This window comes from Megalops cyprinoides, chromosome 8, assembly GCF_013368585.1.
Source record: "Megalops cyprinoides isolate fMegCyp1 chromosome 8, fMegCyp1.pri, whole genome shotgun sequence".
Taxonomy (NCBI): Eukaryota; Metazoa; Chordata; class Actinopteri; order Elopiformes; family Megalopidae; genus Megalops; species Megalops cyprinoides.
The window spans coordinates 12152007-12178148 of NC_050590.1; the positions used below are offsets into that span (position 1 = coordinate 12152007).

General features: G+C 42.5%; 1 protein-coding gene across 2 annotated transcripts; it reads left to right on the top strand.

Annotated features, from left to right (window-relative positions):
- Window positions 1-3876: 3876 nt before the first annotated feature.
- Window positions 3877-25283, top strand: cylda (cylindromatosis (turban tumor syndrome), a). Of its 2 annotated transcripts, XM_036535327.1 has the most exons (17): window positions 3877-4224; window positions 7451-8137; window positions 10368-10679; window positions 13034-13139; window positions 13988-14074; window positions 15548-15664; window positions 17460-17830; window positions 17966-18131; window positions 18934-19075; window positions 19792-19914; window positions 20284-20375; window positions 20480-20546; window positions 21006-21138; window positions 21338-21446; window positions 21969-22087; window positions 22566-22782; window positions 23831-25283. In XM_036535327.1, exons 2-17 carry the CDS (start codon window positions 7646-7648, stop codon window positions 24013-24015), a joined length of 2838 nt encoding a protein of 945 aa, XP_036391220.1. In that variant the 5' UTR covers window positions 3877-4224; window positions 7451-7645; the 3' UTR covers window positions 24016-25283. The 2 variants fall into 2 exon arrangements, with proteins under 2 accessions (XP_036391220.1, XP_036391221.1); XM_036535328.1 differs by lacking the exon at window positions 15548-15664.
- Window positions 25284-26142: the final 859 nt, after the last annotated feature.

Sequence of the window (26142 nt, forward strand, 5' to 3'; positions counted from 1 at the left end):
CAGCCCACAGGACAAGTTGCAGCACTGGCAGTAACACTACAGACAGACGTTAGTGACATCAGTGTTTGGCTTTTTGCTTGAACATGCAATCTCTGGTAGTCTGAAGATTAGTATTTATTTATTTGACATACGCTATTATCCAGAATGACTTATAAAACTATCACAGCACAATATATGTAGTGCTTGTCATTAGAGCAGGAAGAACAAGCGCATGACTACATTATAGAAAGTAGCACGTCAGTGATAGAAACTGAAAAACAGTGCAAGGAAGGATGTGTCCAAAGCTGTATGTAGTGCTTGGAATGATCATCAAAGAAAACATTACACTTCCACAGCAAAGATACATAACCTGTTAAAGACTGATTTGTAATATAATTTCATGTCACATTTAAGATTAGACGCTGTATTGTCTAATAATGATCCATAATAGCACATCCATGAAACCTCAAATCACAGTAACATACAGCCTAACAGTGAAAAAGCTGTCATAATAATAACCACAATCAATGTGTATCATTCAACTTGATCATCTGCAGCACCTGTTTTTACACCAGAATGCTCAACATACTTCAGCTAGTTAAACATGGAGGGACTAATTTAATCACTTAATGTGGCAGATGATTACATAGCCTGACAGATTGGGATGTGGCCACGTCATTGTAGTGTTGTAGTTTTGTTAGTTTCCATAAAAAGATTTGGCATTTTCTTGAACTCTGGTTCCTGCCCCTGGGAATGGACAACCATTCTTGATGCTCATGATGGACAATGTTTATTACATTACATCTTTTCACATCTGAAGTATTTGGAACCCATAATTTAGAGTAATGTTACTGCTTCCTCCTCAGTCTTAAAGGAGGTCACAGTGGTGAAAACTGTACAATCCTTGGTGTTGTCCTTTGTCTCCTTAATGCAAGGCCCACCTCCAGAAATGAGAGGCTATCCTGTGAGATCTCTTTCATTTGACCCTTGACCCCCACCACCTGGACTCTTTCTGCCAATGGACACCAGACCACACTGGGTCTCTTTCTTCTTTTCACCACTGGGGCCCCAGCAATGCATCATCAACGCCCTAAATTCAGAGAAAATGCCCCACAACAGGAGAAACACAGAGATTCATACTTCAGCCTTTTTTATAATAAAGCTGGTACAATGTACTGAAACAACAGTTTCACCAAGAGAAAACGAAGGAAGACTCGATCATCAGGTTTTAACAATCTGCTTTCCATCAAAGGCAAGATTCTCTTTATTTATTACTTTTAGGCATCCTACTGAATCTGGAATGTTATGAACGGTTTAACCATATGCAAACGAAAATGTTTTCAAATGGAACACTTTTCTGTCCCTACAGTACAGTGAGTCAGCTTTGATAGTGGTAACATCATACTTCAATGTAATTACAAAATGGTTTAAAACTTTTATTCATTCATTAAAATGTAATGATGCAAAGACAGGAGAAATTCAACTCTGAAATTGCAGTAAAGTTTGTCGAGTTCCACAAATGTATGACTAATACATACATTTGTGTATGATGAATAAAGCAGCTTGTCCTCTTTAGGTTGACCCACATTGTATAACTTTAGCACACAGCACTATGCATAATTTTCACCCTTGTGACAAAAACCTAGGTGGACCTTACAGTACTGTGTCTACACACAGCACTGAATCATTGCTGTAAATGACTTGCTGTAAATGTTTGATCTTAACTATTAGATGTTAACCACTATGCCACACTAATGCCACTGTTTGACATTTATAACACTTTCAAAATTTCACTAAATAAAAAATTTCATATATGCTGTGCCAGTGCCAGGATATGATATCAGCAGTGCACATTAGACTAAAACAGGCTTTCAACAGTCATGACTCAGCTAACAATTCATTCTTATTTGTCATGGACAAATGCCAATGACATGGGTTTTGCTGTTTAGAGGGTCCATATTGCACATAGTTTGATGCTGCGCTGGTTGTACAGATTGAGCTGCACGTTGAAAATATTATACAAATGTGCAATCTAAAAATAAATGACAGGAAATCTGGGAAAAAATGTTGCAGTCAACTAAATGGAGGGTGAGGAATGGGCATTGCAAAGCAATACAATGGTTAAAGTAGAATAATTCATTCTTGAGCAACAAATAAAAAAAGGATCCGATATAAAATATAACACATACTTTAATGTTTCTAAAAGTTAATGATACAATACAACAGCAGTTAGATACACTCAAAAGTTTGTTTGTGTACAATATGGAGCTTGTCTAGGGAAGATGTTTTGATATGAGAGTTGTAAACGCATTGTCAGTTCTGTTTTCTGACGGTTTTTCATTTCTAATAATGACAATGGAATGCACCAAATAACCCTCAATCCAACTTTACCTGCTTAGCCCTGCAGCTATGTGAAGGCCTCATGACACATTAATGCAATTTTCCAAGATGGCCACCAGCTTATGGCATTTAAACATACTTGATTAACAGAAGAAAAATAGTATTTATCAGGCACTGCACAACCAGCACATCACAAGACATATCATTCAATAATAAAACCTTTAAACATGATCATTCAACACCATATGTAATACATGTGCCAGAGCGAATTCAATGCAGTGTACTTCTGCATAGAGCTGGTTCCCTCTCAATGTTTCAGTAATTTCTAAATGTTTGGGTAACGGTTTCAGGAAGCCAAATATAGTTATGTAACTGTACTACTGATCTCAGTACAGAATTATGCACTATTACAGGTCAAATGTGAGCCCTGGTTATAGAATATAAGTATGACATTATCACAGCCCATTTTTCATTACAGTTGTAACATTTTGCTGTGTAACACAACTCTGAATGAATAAGTGTGCACTCCATACTCATGGCTGAACAGAGAAATCCACAGTTACCTGCGGGTTCAAATGAGGAACTGGGGCAGTGCTGTTCTGTAGGGATCTGCTTCAGGATTTGTATTGCTATGTCAGACTTCCTTCTCTTGGCTCAAGCTGCATAGCTGTGCGTATTTACTCTTTAAAAGGCATGGCTGAAACTGCAGTGTCCTGCCTGGATCTTTGGCAGTCTGTCCACACTCACTGCATTCACCACACTGCCAGGGAAAAACTGTTCGCCTCCTTGGGCTACAGTTGACCTTACACTTGTTTACGCCACCCCCTGTCTCCCTCGCTGTGTTGTGATGTTCTATAGCAAATGATGACTGCTCAGGTCTCTCGATAGTCGATACTCCTCTGTTTCACAGGTCATTTGAATAAGCAGAACAACAGCTGTCTGTGGCTGCTAAACGCAGTTATTTTAGTTGTATCATGGTCAATGTTTTAATCTCTCCCCTCCTTACCAAAGTAGGACGTATATTTGGAATGCAATGCTTTCTTCTTCTTGGACAGTAATGGTCACGTTTAGACACAACCTGCGCAGCTTTGCAGTCGCACACTCTCTGCTGTTTTCCGCTCCAAAATTGTCGTGCTTAGCAGCCTGTGACATCATCCATAATAAGGACCTCTAACCAATGAGGACTCGTCGCCTGCATATATATAGCTTTCTACATAAACAGAGCCTTGCACAAACTCTTCATCTACGACTGTATCTTTTGAAGGTTTACGAAGCATGCCTTTGGTGGCGATGCACGACAACATAAGAGAACATCTGTAAAAAAAAAAAAAAAAAAAGTGCAAGAAATCGAAAGACATCGCAGTGTCAGTTTCTCACGTCAATCAGAACTTTCTTCCGCCCCTTTTACTCGACAACCTAACACGCCGAACAGTCGGGAAAACCCCGGAGGGTGGGCCTGAGAAACAGGCATGTACTTTGGCCAATGATCATCTTTATCACTGGATATACGCCAATAGGTTTAGGAATGAGAACCAATGTATGTGGTGCGGGGTTGGTTGTATAGGTTTTCCCTTAATAATCTCAGTTTAGCTAAATGCAGTGTGTGTTGTATTTTGTGTTCTTTCGGAACTGCAGCTAGTGTTTACGAATTTATAGTTGATTAGATACTTAAACACTAAGTGCTCATAGCTAGTCTAGCTATAATACCTCCATTGGCTAGCACTGCACACAGAGACATACACGAGATGGTAGGCTACCACTAGCTAGCTGCCAGCTAGCTAGTTTGACACATATTCTGGATTCCTGCTAAAATAGCATTCTTCAGTGAGTTTGGGACAAACTGGTTGCTAGCCATCTAGCCAGTTAGCTATCGAGCTGGCTAGCTAAGTTGCCATTGAAGAGACGGTAAGAGAAAGATGGCTTCATGTCATTATCTTTGATACATGCATGATACTGTCGCTTGCAACGCATTTCCAGATATATAGCCAGCAGAGGGTTGGCTAGATAGGAATCTGGATGTTTAAATAATTTATATGTTTGCCAAATAGCGGACTAGCTCACCAGTCAGACAACTAAATTATCTCAGGTGGGAAGATTGCGTAGCTACCTATATTAGTTTGCCAGCTACTTGGCTACACTGTGTGGTTGTTTGCAAGCAATACCATACGCTCTCTGTAATATCGTGGGCACAATTTGTTACAGTTTAAGATCTTAGCACGTTCGTTTTAGTCATCTAGTTTGCTTATTTCCTCCTTCATATGAGCTAGCTCACGTTATCTAGCTGGCTAGCTAGTTGTAGTGGTGATGTCACCTCTTTCTGATTGAAAACCAACGCGAGACAGAGCAGTGTAGCGGGGAATGTGGCATCCCAGTACGGTTAACATATTTTGCTGTCTGTGTTAGGGCGAGGTTCTGTTCTTTCACGTTGTTAGCTGGCTAGTTACAGTATCTAGGAAACATTAATTACAAACAGACTTAAAATGCGTTTACATTCCGGGTTGTTGGTGTTTGCACGTAATTACGACTACGACGAGTTGATTGTTGCTGCCTCACGTTCAGGCAGGTGATTATTTGACATTGGTGGCATGTCTTTTATTCTGTGCTGTGTCTTGTTCCAGAATGTTGCGTGTTGAGATACCGCGACTGACTGTCAGTGCTACTGTTATAGCACGCTGAAAGACTTATTTTGCTGGCTATGGGCAGGTTTTCACTCACTGTCGCCCCGCCCCCAACAGATATTCTTATGGCATTTTCTTGAGGAAAAAAGGGCTTTGTATTAGGTTAGACATGTCTTATATAAAGCTTGAAGAGGCTATTTGATAGGTGCTTTTAGATAAAAGTGTTAACATTTTATCTGTTGTGGTAAAATCATGTAGGCAGGTCATACATAGTGACGGTGAGCTTGCAGAATATTCTATGCTATGGTGCGCATCGACAAACTGAATGCTTTGACTCACATGACTAGAAACATAGGACCTACTCTGATCTATATGTCACTTGGCTGCATGACAGGACTTGAAAATCAGGCTTTTAGAAGCTTTTAGTGTTTGCTCTTGACACACTGACAGCTCAGTTTTCAGTTTCCTTCCCATGTATGCCACAAGCTTTACCATGCATGTTTGTCACGCTTATAATCTTATGTTAACAGAGGTCCAAACATCAGGGAATGTTACCTTTTGAGATTTCATCAACAGTACATTGCAGCCTGGTTAAGAAGGGACATTGAAGAATGGCCAGCATGTGTGGGAACCAAAAGTCCAAAAAAACAGCCTCACAACATGGCCAATGTTTACTTCAGTGCTCTCCCACAACATACATCTCAATAGGGAACATAGCCTCAGATGGCACTAGATTGTAAACAAGGGGTCCTTTATGTAACATCGAAAGAGCGCAGCTTTCCTGCGTGGTTACAGAATGAGCACCAGTCAGTATTGTGCTAGTCATTTATGAGGCCAGTGTGTCCACTGATTTGTTTTTCAGGGGTGGAGAAGGGATTTGCCATTTAAGGTCTCACTGGTAGGGTATGGAAGCACAGTACAGAAGATAGGCCTATCTCTGTTGCTTTATCTGGGCAGTTGTCAACAAGAACCAAATTTGACGCACAAAGACCCATAGAGAGAGACCTGCTTTTGCCCTGCTAAAAAAAACAACCCACAAAAACAGCAGCTAATCAGCAGGAGGATGGTAACCTAAAAGCAGGGGCATTGGGGAAGATGAGTTAGGATATTGTAGTTCTTGCATGGCATGCTTTGCCCACAGTGTGTAAGCTGATAGTGCTGCAGGTAGAGCTTTGTGGGCAGGAAGGGTAAAGCGAGCAGCTGTGAATTTCCCTGAAGTCTCTTTTTGCACTTCAGTGGCTTCTTATCTGACTGTTTTACAGCAAGGGGAAATCCAGTCGCCCAACAGCCAGCAGATCAGGCTTTGTTTATTTAACCCCTTCATCATACACAGTGTGCAGCTTCACTTGTCTCGACTTGGAAAAGTCCCCATTAACAAAAGAGTTTCCGGCAAAACAAATTTCTGGTTGATTTTAAGGTTGAAGGTCATGGTAGTTCACCCAGTAGTGAAAATGCAGACCTCAGAGCGGGTACCACTGTTTGTGGATGGTGCTTTTGATTTTCTGAAGGGTTTGGCTATATCATTATTTCAGCTAGTAGAGTATTATGGTGCTTCTGTCTGAAAGTGGCCAGTGCTTATAACAGTTCATTTTTTTTTCCAGATTAATGGCTACACTTATTTTTAGCCTCATGCATACAGTTTTATAATGCTATGCCCATTTCTCAAAACTTTGTGTATTTTTTTGTCTTAAACCTCCCATATTATTTCAGTGAATTAATTCGTAGGCCTCTATTCAGTCTAACCACAGAGCACTTTGTCTTGAACTTTTCTAATGTAAACTTATTGAAGCAAATATGAACTATTGCAGTTTTCTGTCACTCAAACATTATGAGTGTAATGGTGTAAGATTCTTGTGTAAGCCTGAAAAAACATAACGCTTGTTTCAGCTCATTACCCAAAGGACAAAGCACATTACAGTTAAATTGAGTATAGCCCCTTAATTTCAGACAAGAGTAAGCCTTGTTTTTAGCTGTGTTCTAGTTGTGTAATTGCAGAATTTTCCGTCATATGTGCAGGAAGTTGGCTTAAGAAGTTGGCAGTGTTGCTACATTGGTAATCACTCACAGAGAATCAGAATTTCTTGTGCTCTTTTGCAATTTTGAAATCCCTGCTTTTCCTTTCAGAATAATGCCTATGTCACCTAGTGTGTAAAGAAATGCCACACCAACTCCCAATTTAACCAGGCTGTGTTTTAATGTTGCAGTTTATCGTTCCTCCCTATGTGTATAATTTAGTCCAGTGTTCAGAAGTACAGCCTACATAAAATGACATGTATGTATACATTGAAATATATGTTCTGCTATATAGTAGTAAGTCTCTGTAAGATGCATTTTATATAATTGTAGTAATTTTTGCAGCTTTGCAGTGTTGCTGAATTGAAAACATTCATACTTGATATTTTAAATATACACAGTTTTGATACTTTGATAGCTGAGTGAAGAGATGTTGGCAAAGTTAAATTATCAGCGTAACTGCAGAACCCTAAAAATGTTTCTATTTTCTTTATGTACAGGTCCGAATGGGTGTAGAGTCTGGCCAGTCTGTTTAGAGAAATGCAGCCAACCCACAGAGAGGACATTGGGAGACACCAGGCCATTGCCCCATGACCTGTCTCCCATTCTCTCTTCTTGGAAATAAGCTGCATTCCACACAGGTGTTTGCCAGAGTTGCTATGCAGAAGGTGTGGCCTTAAGCCCCCCGAGTGGCCATGACTTCATCCCTGTGGAGCCAGGAGAAGCCGAGCGGGGGCTTCCGGGAAGACTCGCGTTACTACATGGTGGTGAAGGAGTGCACTGTGGAGAAGCCCCCGCAGAAGACCCTGAAGATCCCCCGAGGCAGCATCGGCCAGGCCTGCCAGGAGCGCAACAGCCTGGGCCGCTCGATCCCGCCCAGCAAGGGCAAGAAGAGCCTGCGGGTCCTGGACCAGGCCAACGTGGTACTGAGCTTTGATGAGAAGGACGTGCTGGAGCTGGATGAGAAGCTCGCCGAGCTGCTCTTCCCTATAACCAACTGCGAGGAACGCTACGGCCTGCTGTGTAACAAGCCCCGGCTGGAGCGGGCCCGCCAGATCGACTGCGGCTCCAAGGTGCACGTGCAGCTACGATCGGGGGACGACCCGCTGCCCGGGGTGGTCCGCTTCAAAGGCTCGCTCATCCCTGAGAGGACCCTCTCTGGAATCTGGTTTGGAGTGGAGCTACTGGTGAGGCCCTGTTTGTGCAGGATGCATCGGTGGGAGTGGCTGTGATTGTGGTTTGGTAACTAATGTGTCAGGAATATCTTTATTTGTCCGTTAGCCTGCACAATGGATAGATGCTGGTAAATATGTGGCACTTGGTCTACCTCTCAGTCTGGAAAGGGTCATCCTATTTTAATATGTCCTACTATGTTATAAATGAGGTATTGTGGGGTTGAATTTTGGGGCATTGTTTGCCCATGAGAGTTGGACCTTCTGAGCCTTTAAATTGTTAATGAACAAAAGAAAAACTGGGCATAGTGAGCGAGTTACAGGAAATGTTGCTTGAAGTAATCAAGAGAGCTATCTAGGTAGCTAATTACAAAACTTTGATTGCTGGCTATCTGGCGACATACTTTGCCCTCTCACTACTCCTGTAATAATACTGGATTACATTTGTATTCAATCATTATATAGTAAGCATCTTTAAAGTTTCTCAAAGTGCTTTACAATGAAGAGGGGGATTTACCTCAGCCGTCACTACTCATCACCCACCTGGGTAATGGACAGCAGCCAGAGAACACTCACAATACATCAGGTGAGGTGGAGAGGGATTATTTAGGCAGTTAGATTGGCAGATTGAAAGACCTTGACTGAAAATGTACCTAGACAGTTTAAATTGTTAGCTAGGTACTTTACTAAATGGCCAACAAAAATAATCTGCCATTCAGCAGGGTGAAACACTTGAAACAATTTTAGCTTTAGCAATTATTGTATTTTTAGAGCCATTCACTTCAGTGGCTGCTGCCCCATTGATGCCCCTACAGCTTTTTTTTCACTTCAGTATGGCTGCCAACATGAGAAAGGTCAGAGTTTGCCTTATCAGCCTTTCCCTGCCCTGGCCATGTGTATATGACTAATAGTACAATAACCAATCAAACACTGATTGTAGAGTTTATATACTGTGTTTGGTGACATAATGCTAAATCTCTTAGCATGACCCTTCCCAGGCGGTGGGTTTTGATGCTGACAGCATTGGGGCAGATGAGGCTTCCGATGAACCATCTTGTTTGTGCTTGTGCTGTTCTAATGCAAGTTGATACTATTTGTGTTAGTTTAATGCCTTTCACACACCGCACAAGGGCTGCTTACACCAAAACATAATTTATAGTGCTGCGTACTTGTGAGCTACTGGTGCCGTGTGAAGACCTGTTTTGGAGTTGATAAAGAAATTCACACAAACCCAATTCAGGTGACTGTGTGCCACTGGCTGCTGCAGCTACAGCTTGCAGAAGTCCTGTGGTTGGATGGTATGCTGCTCTCCAGCGTCCTCAATGCAGTTATTTCTGCTTCTTCCTTGGCTCGCATCTTTTGCCTTTTTGTAGTCCCCTTTCATGTATTTTTTTTTTAGCTTGTGTCGGTAGTCATTCCCAATTGTTCATGTTAAGTCTTAGGCCTTCTCGAATGGACTGCTCAACCAAAAATATTAAGAGCCTTTACTTCATATTCTTACAAGGAATTATATTTGTGCTTGCCATGTTTGCTTGAGTATTTAATAAATGAGCACAGTGGATGTTGTTTCTAGTGACTTATGAAATGAGTTGTGTTTGGAGTGCCAGCAGGGAGAGGCCTGTGTCATAATTACATCACTACATGCCTAAGGCTAAACCAGTTCCACTGCCAATCATTCACTATGATATAGGGGACTAGCCAACTCTATGCTAGTATTAATGTGGAAGCACATCTGAATTGCTTCAGGTATAGCTCACTCACTGCGAAGCCGTGTCAGTGAAGACATGTAGAAGGACTGGATGACACGATAGAATCATGCATTATTCTGTTAAAAAAAAAATAGAAAAGGGAAGGCAATCTGTAAATGAATTATGAGTTTTCCTGCATCGTGTTTCTGCATAATAGGGTACATAAGATAGTAGCTTTTGACCTGAATGCTGCATTTAGTGAATGTTTACACTTTAGATAAACATTAACATAAAACATTTTTGTTACAGCCCTGTGTTAATTGAATGAATAATGCTTCATTAACTACGGGCTTTGAGAGCTTTTCACTCCCACCCAGTATGATATAACAGACCCTGCTTATGTGAAATTCTTGTAAGTGATGGAATGCTTTGGCTCTAACAATGCGTAGCAGTGTTGTACGGCTTCGCTGCTACTCCTCTGCCTCAGTAACACAGGCCTCTGTGAGCGTGAGACTACATGCTGGGCTAACTACGTGTCCATCACTTATTTGTCTCAGGAGGAAGGCCGTGGCCATGGCTTCACGGAGGGCTCTTACCAGGGCAAGCAGCTCTTCCGCTGCGAGGATGAGTGCGGCGTGTTTGTGGCCCTGGACAAGCTTGAGCTGTGGGAGGATGAGGAGGAGGAGCTGGGGGAGCTGGAGGTGGATCATGTGAACCTTGTGGACCCCAGGGACGCAGACTTCCCCCAGCTGGAGATCAACTCACGCGTGGTGGTGCAGACCAGAGAGGGTCCAGAGCGAGGCACCATCATCTTCTGTGACCTGCTGCCAGGCAACGAGACTCTGGGCTACTACGTGGGCGTGGACATGGTGAGACAAGCAGCCCTGCAACGCGAGCCTCAGTGTGAGAGATGGGAGGAAGTCTGAATGCGAGCCTCAGTCAGAGGGATAGAAGGAGATCTGAACACCAGCCCCAGTGTGAAGGATAGAAGCAGGCCTGAACGCCAGCCTCAGTGTGAGGGATAGAAGCAGGCCTGAACGCCAGCCTCAGTGTGAGGGATACAGTCAGGCCTGAATGCCACCCTCAGGGTGAGGGATACAGTCAGGCCTGAATGCCACCCTCAGCGTGAGGGATACAGTCAGGCCTGAATGCCAGCCTCAGTGTAAGGGATACAGTCAGGCCTGAACGCCAGCCTCAGTATGAGGGATACAGTCAGGCCTGAACGCCAGCCTCAGTGTAAGGGATACAGTCAGGCCTGAATGCCAGCCTCAGTGTGAGGGATACAGTCAGGCCTGTATGCCACCCTCAGCGTGAGGGATACAGTCAGGCCTGAACGCCAGCCTCCGTGTGAGGGATACAGTCAGGCCTGAACGCCAGCCTCCGTGTGAGGGATAGAGTCAGGCCTGAATGCCAGCCTCAGTGTGAGGGATAGAGTTAGGCCTGAATGCCACCCTCAGGGTGAGGGATAGAGTCAGGCCTGAATGCCACCCTCAGGGTGAGGGATACAGTCAGGCCTGAACACGAGTCTCAGTGTGAGGGAGAGAAGCAGGCCTGAACGCCACCCTCAGGGTGAGAGGTATGAGGTCTGAACCTGAGCCTCAGTATGAGGGATAGAAGGAAGTCTGAATGCCAGCTTCAGCTTGAGGGATAGAATCAGTCCTGAACACTAGTCTCAGTGTGAGGGATAGAAGAAGGCCTGAACACGAGTCTCAGTATGAGGGATAGAAGCCTGAACACATGTCTCAGTGTGAGGGGTAGAAGGAGGCTTTACAATTTTTGGATGTTTCTTGCAGTTGTACAAATGGGCAACAATGTTCCAACTGCACTGCTGATGGATGACTTCATCTTGGAATGTCTCTGTAACAAAGTCAGAGTCTTATTTTGTGTTATTTTTGCACATAATTGCAGAAATATATACATTTTTGCATAAACAGAAATATGGAATGTCAGATGGCCTCGACATTATACCATAAATTGAGGGAGAAAAACCAGAGGCCTGTCAAGTCAATGATTGAAAAATGTAATCAAACCTGTAACAACATGAAAACAGGATGCAGATTTTTCATGGATAAACTTGATGTTAATGTGACAGTAATGCTCTAAGAAGATGCTTACCAAAGTTGTAGTGAGTGAAGTCCAGTCCTACGGTATGGAGGGCCAGTGATGAAAGTCAGTGCTCACCACAGAAGAATGTATTTTTTTGACAATCTGTACCTTTCAGTATTTGTCTGATGAATTATCACCATCAAAGAAATTCCAGCAGTGCAGAAGAATGAATGTATTCTGTCTACTTTGCTTGGACACTTCTGATTATCCATTTCAGCTAAGGAAATTTCAGTTCATTCATATGAATCAAAGCAGGCTTTATCTTCCAGTCATACCAGGTGAACTGTATTTTTAGTCAGCAGTGAGGCACTCGACTTAAACATAGCAACAAATGACTACCACACATTAAGAGTATAAGTGTCTGTATTTAATTAGGAAAAAGAGCACTGATACATGCTCAGAATAGATGTTCAGGATGAGAATGTTTTCCAAAACACAACTGAACAGGAGCACAGCTTGATATTTGTTGGCATCACAGCAATCTGTTCAAATTTCCAAGTGCGAAATTAATTTACATAGTGGGCTGCTCACAATGCCCTGGACTTCATTTTGCCAGCCCCTTGACTTGGGGAACATCTGGAGTGGATACCCTTGTTTTTGTGTTTTACTTCAGCATAATTTACTATTTTTGAAGTTCTGAATTGGGAGAAAAAAGTAACGGTAAATAAATAAAACTGAATGAATGAATAAGAGTTTCACAGCATGTGACCTGTGGATGTTGTCATTCATGGGGAGGAACAAAGGGCCAGCCAAGCTGCGCGTGAGGCTCAGAAGCTGTGTGACCAGCAGCAAGGCATTTGTCCAGGCGAGGAAACACTGCTGCTCTCTTTCAGCCTCGCCCACAGAGATCACCATATAGCCTGGCTGTAAGGACCTGCGGACTTCAAACCCGTCCAGTCTGGGACCAGCCTACAGCCTTCCTCCGGTGCAGACGAGCGTCTCGCACTCAGCCTGTCATTAGAGGGGAGAAAGAAAAGTGGAATAGGAAAACAGCTCGTTGGGTGGGGTGAGCAGAGGTCAGCTGTGGAAATGACAGCGCTGGGGAAAAAATAAATATAGGTTTTGGAAATGACGAGCACCTGCAGGTGTAAGAAGGCGGTGTGTTGGCCTCTTTCAGGACAATCCTATCGGTGACTGGGACGGTGTTATTGACGGGAAACTCCTGTGTAATTTTGCCAGCGTAGAACACACGCGTCTTGTACCCATCTGTGACGTAATGCCAGGTGAGCATTTTTGTCTTTGCTTTCTCTTAGTTTTGTTGTAAATTTATACCATTTCATTGTTGTTTACTTCTGCTTTTGTGTCGCTCTTGTTCTCAATGTTTTCCTGGCATTTTTGACAAAGGCTCAGACAAATGATCTTTTGTCTCATGGCTTGCTTCAGAAAGGCCAGTGAGAAGTTTTGCCTCTTTGTTCATTTCTGCTATGTATTGAGTGATTCATGCTTGTGCCAGTTTTGTGCCAGCAATGTTGAATTTTAACGATGTCTCCTGATTGCATTTTAGAAATGTCTGCCTCTTCCATGCATTTACCTTTTCAAAACGGAGACCAAGACTGTTTGCCTAAGCAGATTTTTGGAAGGATTGTCACTCCAAGTAAAGCTTGAGATTTAAGAAAGTTTTTTTCTCAGGCCAGGATTTTCTAATTAGTAAAAAGGTGATTAGGCTGCATAGTGTTTACAATCCCGCTGATGTGATAGATCCAAGGGAGTCATGCATTGCTGTGAAAACACACCATTGTTTTGGTATCACGATTTTAAGACACTGAAGCAGCTCAGGCTTGCCTCTTTTGAATAATTCCATTTCTGTTTGAGGCTATTGTATTAGTTGTCATTGGCTACAGATATTCAAGTACAACAAATCTTCTGCGCTGGGCAGCTGTTGTCATCCTTTTGGAGCAGTTTGTGGCTGAAAGGAAGGAGTAGAGAACTGGATGTACTGTTTACACTGTGCGCTTCGTGGTCCAGAGTGTATGCCGATTGTTTAGCCGAGCCTCAGCATCTCTCTCTCTCTCTCTCTCTCTCTCTTTCTCTCTCTCTCTCTCTCTTGCTTTCTCCCTGTGGTTGTTTACAGAGTTCTCCTTGCCCAGCTTTGCGCCCAGAGGCAGTGGAAATGGTGGTGACAAACCCTCATCCACCCAGAACAAGCCAAAGAGCAAAGGTATAGTGCCACTAAGTCTGCGTGAACACAGATGTATTATAGAACGTGGCATCGTGTACTGCAAATAGATATACAGTTAGATTATGTTTCCAGTATGCATTAATTTGTTTGTCCACTACAATAAAATGTTTCGAATGGAAAGGCTATATAAAATGACAGTATATACAGAACAATAAACCTTCCTTAAATGTGTACTTTATTTAAAGTCCACTCTTAAGAATTTTTAACAGTTATTTTCTTTATACAGTGTATTGAGCATAAGTATTAATATGATTCTTATTCATAGATTTGGTTTTCTGTTTGTTCTGTTTCAACCATATGGAAACACTAATGTGTCAGACAGAGGGAAAATCCTTCCTGTTTTAGTGGAAATGGTCATGTGCATGGTTTTTCTGTTTTGACCATTTAACTGGTTCATATGGCAAATGATTTGGTGTAAAACTGGGAAAAAAACTGCTGATTACTAAGTATACTCAGAGGTATAAATTTTAAATGAATAAACCCCAGATAAAAAAAACCCAGATGAACCAAATTAATCTCAAACCTAACAGTAGGAATATGGGAACTAACAGTATTGCTTATATTTATTTCTAGACATTTTGAGCTTAATTCTGAATTTGTGTTTTTCATAACATGCACCTGTTAAAAAGGAAGAATGGTTATAAAGATGTTAGTCTCAGCACCGCTGGGGACATCTAGTGGGGATTTGGAGGAACTCGCTGTCAAGCACCATAAAATCAGAATTTAGATTGTGTTTTCCCCACTGTTTTGTTCCCTTCAGTGACTAAATATTCTTTTTACCTGCTGCAAGCATGGAATGCTGTGGTGTTCTGTTAGTTTGGGCTTTAATGTGGTTGCAAAAGACAAGGGCTCCTGTCCCCATGCAGTGTGTGTGTCTCTCTGCCCTGGAATCTATGCTGCTTTGCTGACTTTGCTCCACTGCATGGCATCAGAATAGTGGCTGGACCTGTCTGCAGGGGCTGGTAGACACTAAACTAAACTCTGCTAGGGCATTACACGCAGCCCTTTGTTATCCATGGTGTCCATGGAAATGACACACAAGTCCATTTGTTGGGCTGAGTATAAAATGTCATAATTCAAAAATTACCCAGTTAAGAGGCTGGTCATTTTAGAGTTAGAAGTGAAGTGTGTTTGGAATATTTTTATATGTTTATGAATGATAATGTCCTATATTTTATGTCAACTTTAGATACTGTTGGACACAGCAGAAGTGTTTTAGAAAATTGTTAATAATTTTGAATCATAATGGGTGACTTTAGATTTATTTCCATAGTTATACATCATTCTATTATTATCCAACATTGAACAAAGTTTCTGAGTTTTCTTGACTGACTCGGCATTGCTCTTTATTTCTGGTAAAATGGGTCCCAGCCTATATCACAACTGAATGCGCTAGGTAAATGCGCATACATCCCTACTCACTCTTTTTCTATTAAACTCTGTTATTTACAGGATTAGGTCTGCAGTGTGGGAATAGAAGCAAGTCTGAGTTTTATTACACTTTAAATGGCAGCTCTGTTGATCACCCACCACAATCAAAATCCAAAAGCACTTGGTACATTGATGAAGGTAATCTATACGACAGAGAAATGACTCGGTAACAAGCAATCTTGATAGCAGGGTCTTGCATTTGTGTCACAGTACAATTTGGTTATAATAATCTTGTATCTCATTTTCCTTTGACTTCTCTATCTGGCTTCTTGTTGAACCTACTGTCAAAATGTATTTCTGCTGATTAAAGTACATACTTTAATGTAAAGTGACTTGGTCCTGTAACCTGCTTACAAGATCCTTTGTTTGGAGTCCTGTTCTGTATGTGTTAAATATGAGACTCCATCTGCATGATTGCATGGCATCATCTCTTTCAAATCATAGAAGGCTTTTAATAATACACTCCAGATATTAAATTCAGTTCACTGATTTTGTTGGACCTCAAGCCTTAAAGTTAATTGTGAATAGTTTGTAAGGGATATGGGAAAATCACTATTAGTACTAACATGAGAAGCTATAAATACTTGCAGGGAAGAAAAGGAACATTCTTAGGTGGGGTCTTTGCCTCATTGTATCCCAAAAACTAAATATGTGCACCGTCTTTCCTCTTTATGCTAGTCTGTTTTGGAACTGCCAATTGTACATTAGTCTCACATCACTATGACAACCTCTGCACTTGTGCATGAGTGCTAAAGTGAGACAAATGCCAAAAGGTCACACACAGCCAATGGCTACTTTTTGCACAACAAGGCAAACAGTGCACCACCAGGAAGTGGGAGCTCATTGGAGGATAGGCACTGCTCCACTGGAACTATTAATTGAATACTTAAACGATGTTGAATGCAGTCTACATTCAAACCCTGAGGTTTAATCTAGTAACACTGCTGTGAGGTACCGGGGGTGTATTAATAAAAGCCTGACACACAATAAATGAGGTGTACCCTCTGTCCTGGGTGACAGTTGTCAGGTGGGTTGTGATTTTTTGCTCTGGGGAGTGATCTCTCATCTGTGTGTGAGGAGTTGTGTTGTTTGGGTTGCTGTCAGCGGTGTATGTGAACGGTAAGGCAGATGCCTCTCTCATTGTCTCCACATTCTGCTGTTTCTGACAGCCACTTGCAAGATGGCGTGCAAAGATTGGAAGGTCTCTAATGAAAGATGCCAAGGCTCTTAGGAGCCTTGTGACGAATGTATTATTTCATTCAGGGGTACATGGTGGGGTTGGGCAGAGAAAGACAGTGAATTTGTTTGTACACAGAATAACATATTTCACCTGTCAGATAACTTGCACAATGGAGAATGTAAATCACCTCATATAAGCAGAGAAATGGAGCTCTCATAAAATGGCTCCGCCATGCATGTAGGTTGACAACACAAGTTCCATCAACCTCTTGGGTCTGGAGCTGCTTTCAGCATGAATGTATTGTCATGGCACTATTTCAGTGCCCACCTGCAGCATTTCTGTTTTCCTGCGTCTATGTGGCTGTGTGTTATCTTCATTTGTGACCCAGCCTTGTTGTGCTTGCATGCATGGTCTGCTTATGACTTCTGTATTTCGTGTTTTTATGGATACACGCTTAACTGTACAGAATATCCAAAATTTACATCTCTGAAATGCCGAACATTTTCAATTGCCAGGGATGAAGTAAATAGAAGAACATGGCATTTATTTAAAAAACAGACTTTGAGAACTCCAGCAGAACAGTTAAATGTATTAAAATCCAGTTTTGGGAGATTTCTCTTATACATGCATGGGAGGTTGAGTTATTTGAACTCCACATTGACAGACAATGCAGGTTGGTGAAACATTTACAGGTGATGGAATTACACCATGCTCTTGTAACTGGCCTGTTATTTTTTTTTTTTTTTGGTACAGTTGGAGAAGACCCTGCCAAATCCCTCACGGACATGCCCCCTGAGTTCAACCAGATGTCTCCGCCCTCGCGTGCCCAGCCGGCAACCTCGCTATCCAATGATAACAAGTTCCACTCGTTACCCTTCAGCCTGAGCAGGAAGAGTGGCCCTAATGGCAGCATGAGCCACAGCCCCCTGTCGCTGTCTGTACAGTCTGTCATTGGGGACCAGCATGAGCCGGCTCCACTGCCCACTCCCCCAGCCCCCCGCAGCCCATACGGCCTGGAGGTGGGCTCCCTGGTGGAGGTGAAGGAGAATCCGCCCTTGTGTGGTGTGATCCGCTGGGTTGGCCAGCCGCCTGGGCTGATGGAACCGCTGGCTGGGCTGGAGTTGGTATGTGACTTTCCAAACTACCGAGGGCCTCTGTCACCAAAAAGTGCTCTATGTCTTTTATTGCACATTCTGTGTGAGTCCATGCATTGGTGAAAATGCTGTTGCAGTGAAATGCTGTTAATGATGTTTCATCAGGAGGAGGAATGTGTTGGCTGCACTGATGGTACCTTCAAGGGCACTCGCTACTTCACTTGCCCACCGAAAAAGGCGCTGTTCGTCAAGCTGAAATGTTGCCGGCCAGACTCACGCTTCCCCTCTCCGCACCATTCCTCCAACCCCATTGAGCGCTGCAACTCTATCGGTGAGAATGATCCCTCTTTCACTTATTCACTTTCACACAGCCTTGAGGCGCTTATAGAAGAATCAGAACAACTTGTCAGACGTGGTCTGAAGACACATCTCTTCAGGCTCTTCAGATCTGGACTGACCTATCACACAATCGCCTCCCCCCCGACCAGTCACTTCACAACTCCTGTCTGCTGTCATCTCTCAGCTCCCCATCTAGATCAGTGTTGTTAAAAATTGCTGTGTGTTTTTTGTTACCGCCTTTACTCTGGCACTCATTGCGCTGTTTTGAGGTTGGATCTTGTTAGTTGCCCTATACCCTGTAGTTGTATAAATTAGCTAGTACTGCGTCCTCAAACAGACCTTGCTCTCAGCTGAGAACTACTGTCTCATTGTGGAACTGTACACATCCTGTCCCCGTACTGTCGCTATACTTACTGTATGCACTTTTGTACGTCGCTTTGGATAAAAGCGTCTGCTAAATAAGTAAATGTAATTGTGTAAAGATCCGGACCAGAGGTGAAACTCATTCAATAAAGACAGCTGTTAGCTGAATCAAGCTGTTAGGATGTTAAGATGGAAGAAAGATGTCACCTGCAGCCCTTTTTTTCCAGGATTCACAACTCTGGCCTATAGCATGGTTTGTTGGGTGAGGTGCTGTTTTTCTATGACAAAACTGACTGTCTGGCTCTTGTATAGGGAGCACACACCATACGTGGTCAGTGTTTCTGTGTGTGTGGAGATTGGCTTTCTCTGACAGGATGTGTACCAGTGTGTGCACATGTGTTAGGGTGCTCTCTCTGAATGTGTGTCTGCAGCATTCGGGGGCTATCTGAGTGAAGTAGTGCATGAAAACACTCCTCCCCGCACTGAAGAAGATGGGCTGGAAGTCATGGTGGGCAAAAAGAAGGGCATACAGGGCCACTACAACTCCTGCTACCTGGACTCCACTCTGTTCTGGTAAGGATGTCAGGGAACATGCTGCTGAGGTTTTCCAGTGTAAAGCTAGAACCAGGCTGTCTCTAAGTTAAGGCTCCAGGTGGACCTGGGTCAGCTCAGCCATCAGTGTTAAGTCTGCGAACTCTCTAATTACAGCACGCATTGGCACTTGCATTTAAGGAGAAACAAAATTAAGGGAGAAGTGAAGTTGTGTTTTTATTGCCGGTCACGTAAAAACATCTAGCAGGTTATAGAAGTGATACTGAGCGCATTTAGTTTTGGGAAACCTCAGCCTTGGGCTCCAGATGACATCCAGGTAGTTGTTTAGCAGATGCATGCATTTAGAGTGACATCATGTGCTACAGTAGTGGGTAATGCTATGGAAAACAAATCATGCTGTACTGCTTAAGCAAGTTTTTGGCCTCAGTGGGGATAGCTTGTTTCTGCCTATGCTAAAGAGGAGCCGTTTAGAGTCGAGAGAGCTCATTACTGATCGGCAATGCTTACGCTTCATAATGCCACCGTGCCCTTGACACCAGCAATCAGCCAGGGCTGCTTATAGAAATGTCATACAGGAAATCTTTATAAAATCTCCACTAGCACAATTGGTCCCAGTTAATTGATCAAATAAACCAATAGTCATGTAGAACGTTAATTGAGAATTGAAGGTTATTGAGCTTGTCAGGGGAGATAATGCTGTGGTCTGCTGATAAAATGCCGTTCGTGTCTCCCTACAGTCTCTTCTCCTTCAGCTCGGTTCTGGACACTGTGCTCCTGAGGCCACGGTCCAAGACCGATGTGGAGTATTACAGAGAGACCCAGGAGCTCTTGCGCACAGAGATTGTCAACCCCCTGCGCATGTTAGTATCTCTATGGATAGACCTCATCGGAGTATCTCTCCACATGTGCATACTGCTCAAGTCAGCAGTAGACACAGCCAGCATTTTCCTTCTATGTCTAATATATTCTCCTGCTTCTCATACAGCATCAGGATGTTCAGTCATTTTGAAGAATATAGAATTTTCAGCTGTGACAAGATCTTAAACAGGCTTTTAAACCCGTAGGCTTGAAAGTAATCAGTTGGGCCCCTTACTATAGGATCACACGTTAGATAGCGGGGGTGGCATGATTGCCAGAAGTTTCTTTGACAGGAAATTGACTAAATCCAGGTCTCAAAATGCAATAGCAGTTTGACTTCCCTCCTTTCTCTGTGCATTTCTGCCTTTCAGACATGGTTATGTATGTGCCACTAAAGTGATGAAGCTGAGGAGGATCCTTGAGAATGTGGAAGCTGCATCTGGCTTCACATCTGAGGAGAAAGGTATGTGGGCCAGTGAGATACCTGTGTTGTGGACGTGAGATATATAGATTTCTGCTCCTCTGTCCTCAATATAACCGTTCACATCTCTCCCTGCTTGCTTGCAGATCCAGAGGAGTTTCTCAACATCCTGTTCAACCATATATTACGGGTGGACCCTCTTTTGAAATTGAGGTAGTCCTCTTTAATATGCCACAAAATGCCTCTATCCTGTATCCTGTGTTTTCCCTTTCCAAGACTGTTGAAGAGCATCTGTTCAACACTGATGAACCATCGATTATTCTATGACGTATGCATGTATTTTTTAATCAAATACTTGTGTATGTGTTGAACGTAATTGTAATCCTAGACAATCAAATTTGGTTTGGGACATCCTGTCCATTTCAGAATTCACAAGACCCTAGTCTTAATCCATCTGGGAATCTAGAATATCTTAATTAGTCACAATGCAGCAATACTACATGGGGCAATTAAACTTCAGGAACTGACTGTTAGAGTGGAAGTAAGTAGGATCAAAGTGAGAGAGTGAGGGTCTGCAATCTCCAGTTGCACTGGATGCTCTTAATGTTTTTGCCTCTTTTCTATTCAGAAAACTGAAGCTGTAAGAATAAGGGCTGTGTGTGTGTTGCACAGGTCAGCAGGACAGAAGGTGCAGGACTGCTACTTCTACCAGATCTTTATGGACAAGAAAGATAAAGTAGGTGTCCCCACAAGCCAGCAGCTCCTGGAATGGTCATTCATCAACAGTGATCTCAAGTTTGCTGAGGTAACGTAGTCAGACCAGCTGTGACCTTCTTCTATACATAGCACACAAGGTGTTTTTTGACTAAGGATTAGGTTCTAAGTTGAATGTTGCTGTAGGTCTTATAATACTGTACTTAATTATATATTAATAATGTAGTACCTGTAATACTTTATCTTAATCTGAAATGGTTTACACGAATGTGGAATCATCTCTTCTGCAGGCTCCATCCTGCCTTATTATCCAGATGCCTCGCTTTGGCAAGGACTTCAAGATGTTTAACAAGATCTTCCCATCTCTGGAGCTGGACATCACTGATTTACTTGAAGACAGTGAGTAGAACGTAGACAGTGGTGGCATGAATGTCCCGTGGGAATCAGGACAGCAGAATTACTGGCCATTTTTCCAATGCAGACTGAAGTCCCACCTCTTCAGACTGCATCTCGGTTCAACCTCAGTCCCTACCCCCAAAAAACTGCTACTTGTGTTACTTGCTATTTATTTTATGTGTAATACCACAATGTGTTATGGTTTGTGTGATCTAGTGACTGTGATGTAAGGTAGTATGTGTACTTTGCTTGCCTTAGTTTCTAGGCTTTAAGCCAGGTTAGAACAACTTAACTGGTGGTAGGACTTGAATAGTGCTGACACTCAATGGTCTGGGAGTATTGTTAGCCTGGTCTGACACGATTGCTCAATCAAATTGGATGGATACACTTCTGTTCTTGTGCTGGAAGTCACTCTGGATAAGAGTCTCTGCTAAATTAATGTCATTTAAAGAGTAGTATGCAGCTGTTAGGTCCTGTGAGATGGGGGTGTTTGCAGTTTTCTCACAGCACTGCTTCTCTGTGCAGCTCCTCGGGAGTGTCGCATCTGCGGGGGCCTGGCCTTCTATGAGTGTCGGGAGTGCTATGAAGACAGTGACATAACCGCTGGGAAGATCAAACAGTTCTGTGAAAAGTGCAATACCCAGGTAATGCAATAACGGGACTACTAACGATGCCTGTAGTCAGACCGGGTAGTAGAGTTAATAGGAAACGAACAGGCGTCTTTTTTTTTTTTGCAGGGTGCAGTACCAGAGATACCCACTTGGTGGGGACTTGTCATAGGGAATGCCAGAATGCCTCGCGACTCTAAAACACTCAAGTTACACTCCCTTTCAGCAACACTTGCAATAAAATCAATACTAAAGTAATGGAAAATATGAGTTTACCGAGCAGTGTTTTTTCCCCTGTTGTCAAGTGATATTTACATAATGGCTTATAAATCAGTAGGTGGACTGATTTAAATTGCTTTAATGTCTTTTGCCCTCAGGTGGTGAGGAAGCAGCAATTTGTTTAGATTCCTAAAGGTTGTGGGGTTCTAATTTTATATTGCCTTTTATAGAGTCCTGTTGCACAGAGTGAAGAGTCATAGTGTTTGTGTGTGTGTGTGTGTGTGTGCGCGTGCAGGTTCACCTTCACCCCAGGCGGAAGGCGCACCGGCATGGCAAGCTGTCGGTTCCGAAGGAGCTGCAGGAGGGCGTGTGGCGGCAGGGCACTTTCCCTCGGCAGAGGATGGAGCTTTTTGCTGTGCTCTGCATAGAGACCAGTCACTATGTGGCCTTTGTCAAGTACGGGGCTGCGGACTCTGCCTGGCTCTTTTTCGACAGCATGGCGGACCGTGATGGTATGTGTCAGAGATGATGTGGCAACTTAATTGTGTAAATATTAAAAGTTTGTAGAGGAAGAATTACTCATCATAATTGTTGCTGTATACATGCAGTAATTGTACAAGCACTAGAGCTGGAAAATGCAAAAACAAAAGTTGATTTAAAAGCAGTCCTTTATGGGTAACTGCCACAGAATGGCAGTACCGAAATACTGTGTTAAAGTGAGATATCTGTCTCCTCATATACACATTCAATTATTATATACTCAAATAAGGACATTTCTGGGATTAGATTGAGCAAGGTACAAGCAAGAAAAATTCAGTACATAGTTTAGATCCACATAGTTCCAGGTTTGGCACTGAGGAAAAATTGTCATTGTGATTGACAGTACCTATTGCTTACTTAGACCATTTCTGCATTTTGATCAAGTTTTTAGCTTGATAGGGGATGGACTTTTTTGCAAATCAAGTTAGAAGTAACTTTTTTTCCCTATCCCTCTGAGTACAGATAATAGGCATAATTGCTGATTAACTGTGCTTGGAGATGTAGCCATAACTGCAGTGAATTGTAGTGAACCCCTGGAGTGGATCCAATGCTATATTTGGTGATCTTTGGGCATAAGACCAATTCTGTACACACATCAGTCCATATTCAAAAGTAGAAATATCTGTTGAGGACCATTTGAAAAATTTCCCACAAGCTAACGTGCAGAACCCCACCATCCTAAATTAATGTGGAAAAACTCAAGGTGAATATCATCATCGTTCTGCTTGAGATAAATATTTATTGGAAGTCAGAGCAAGTAAACCATCTGTTTATAGCAGGTAAAATAAAACAACAATGTTTTGACCATTTGAATCTTTTTCCATTTGCAGTGCCAGTGTTGGCACATTCATTTATACATGCTGGAATTCAGTTGAACTGAATGGATCACATTGTTATATTCCTATATATACATGTATATACATCAGTGTCACATAGACACTAATTATTTGTGGCTTGTATTTACTATGTTGTGAAGAGATTAATGCTACAAATCAATGACTGATAAATGTGGCTCCTCAGGGGGTCAGAATGGCTTCAACATCCCCCAGGTGTCCCCCTGTCCGGAGGTGGGGGCATATCTGAAGATGAGCCCCGAGGAGCTACACGCTCTGGATCCGAAGAACATCCAGGGCTTTGCGCGCCGGCTGCTATGTGATGCCTACATGTGCATGTACCAGAGCCCCACAATGAGCCTGTACAAATAGAGCTGCTGCATCTCCACGGACACCCACACCGAAAGTGAACTACACAGGAGACCCCTCACCACCGACAAGCATCTGAGTCCCTATATTCAAGGCTAAGGGGAGGAAAAAAAAAAAGCCTGTTGCACTGTGCATTTGTTCAAGTGTCATTCGTTCATGTTTTTCTCAGTGGTGAACAAAAAAAAAAAAAGTGTCGTGTAGATTCTCTTGTTTCTCAGTTGAGCAGTGTCCTGTAGGCCTTAGCGAGCAGCTTCGCCTCACGCTGACTGCCAGCAAAGCAGTGAGCCGCCTGATGAATATTCACACTACCAAGCGGAAGGAGGTGAGCTCATTCTAGATGACCAGGTCTCCGAGACACAAAAAAACGGACTCACCTAATGGGAGAACAGAGGGGTCAGTTGTTCTCTCAACTGGTCCCATGCACCAGCAAGTCACTGATTAACCAGAGAGGGGGGCTGGGTTGACACAGTCACAGAGCAGGAGTCTTTATCCTCTTTTGATCAGGGCTGGCCTAAAGGCAGCTCCGAGGAGTGGAAGGCTTCATTGAAACTAAACCATTAAAAAATTGTTAGGAGTAAGTTGAAAGGCCTCTGCTTGTTAAAGGTCACGTAAGTCTTAAGAGTACCCTACATTCTTACAAATGTGTTCTGGGATCAATGGTGAAAGTTGAAACTGGGATTGTTTGTAATCAAGCCTATTTTATGCACTCTCTACATGATTGTATTTAGCATGTATGATTTATTGTGATTGGGAAAAAAAAACATATGTAACATCCACTGTTGTCCATATTGAGTAAAGTAAGGTACAGTAAGGTCAGTGTATTACACATGCCTCCAAGGGTTTGGCATGAGGTAAGGTTAAGACAGTTTACTAAACAGCTCAGTGTGACCTTTAATCAGGCTTATTGTATAGTATGTTTCATTCCTCCAAGAGGATGAAACTTGCAGAATGTGTGAAATCATTCCACAACAGTGTGCTTAATTAGGGAGTTACATGGAAAAAGATTTCAACAGGCTTTACATATTGGGAAATTGCTAAGTATGTTTTGTAACATTTGGTCTGGATGAGTGCTCTAATATGTTTCTTTAAATATGACAGTGACAGTCTACAGACATATCTGATGAGGATCAATCCTCGAGGAGCACCAGCACCTAAGGAATTAGTGCTTTAGGGGAGAAGTCCAGCCGTCATGTTCTCATGTCTCCCTCTAACTCAGTAATTTTAAGGTTTGATTTTTTTTGAATTAATGCTTAATTTGGGATAGCATTTAATGGTGGAAAAATTACTATTGCAGAACTTCTGCATCAGCATTCATGTATTCAAGCCTACATGAATAGGAATAGTATATTTGTTTTCATTATGAAGCAGTTTACCATTTAGTAATTTGCTTACAGCCCTTGCTGTTAAAAGGTAAAGTTTGTATATGTTCTGCTGCTTTTAAAATGATGTCTTTAGCACTCCTATGTCTTGTTAAGAATAACCAGAGCTGTTGCACCAAATCACAGCTTGAAGCCAAATTATTACGAGTGTTTCCTCTGTGTAAAATGCACTGACTGACTACTGTGTGTGTGAGACAGCAGATGACAAGCCTTTAACTCCCCCAAATGCAAAAGTTGAGCTGCCCCCTGGAGCTCCTCGTCTTCAGCCTCATCAGATATCGGTGCATTAGGAAATAACGTGATCATGTCACTGCATGAAAAACGGTCAATTTAGGCTTTTCCTGTTGAGCAGTTGTGTAAGCTTAAGTTAACATATTATTACCAATAATGGGGACAACTTGCAGTAGTTTTTTCCTCCCAGTTCTTCTTTGTCGTCTGCTCAGTACTGGTGAACAAGGTAACGTCATCCTCTGCCTTGCTAGTCCTTTCACAGTTCCCTTTTGAATTGCTGTTATTGTGTATACTAATTTGTGCAAAAAACTGTTGTAGCATCATGTTCATCACTTGTAAATACAATGGAAGCATAGAAGGACATATTTTTATGGTAGCCTTAAAGGTTCTGAGACAAATACCAGGAAGGACTTGTACATCCTGTATAAAAGTAAAACCTAATGTACATTGTTAATATCCTTGTCCTTCAGTGCTGTTCTCTTAAATGTCAACTAAATAAAGCATTTTTTGAGGAAAGGTG

What these genes read in the sequence shown, in the direction of transcription:
- cylda (XM_036535327.1), top strand. Translation starts at nt 7,646, where the DNA reads ATGACTTCATCCCTGTGGAGCCAGGAGAAGCCGAGCGGGGGCTTCCGG. An exon ending in ATTGTCAACCCCCTGCGCAT is followed by an intron (nt 19,915 to 20,283) that starts GTTAGTATCTCT and finishes TCTGCCTTTCAG; the next exon opens with ACATGGTTATGTATGTGCCA. An exon ending in CACTGATTTACTTGAAGACA is followed by an intron (nt 21,447 to 21,968) that starts GTGAGTAGAACG and finishes TTCTCTGTGCAG; the next exon opens with CTCCTCGGGAGTGTCGCATC.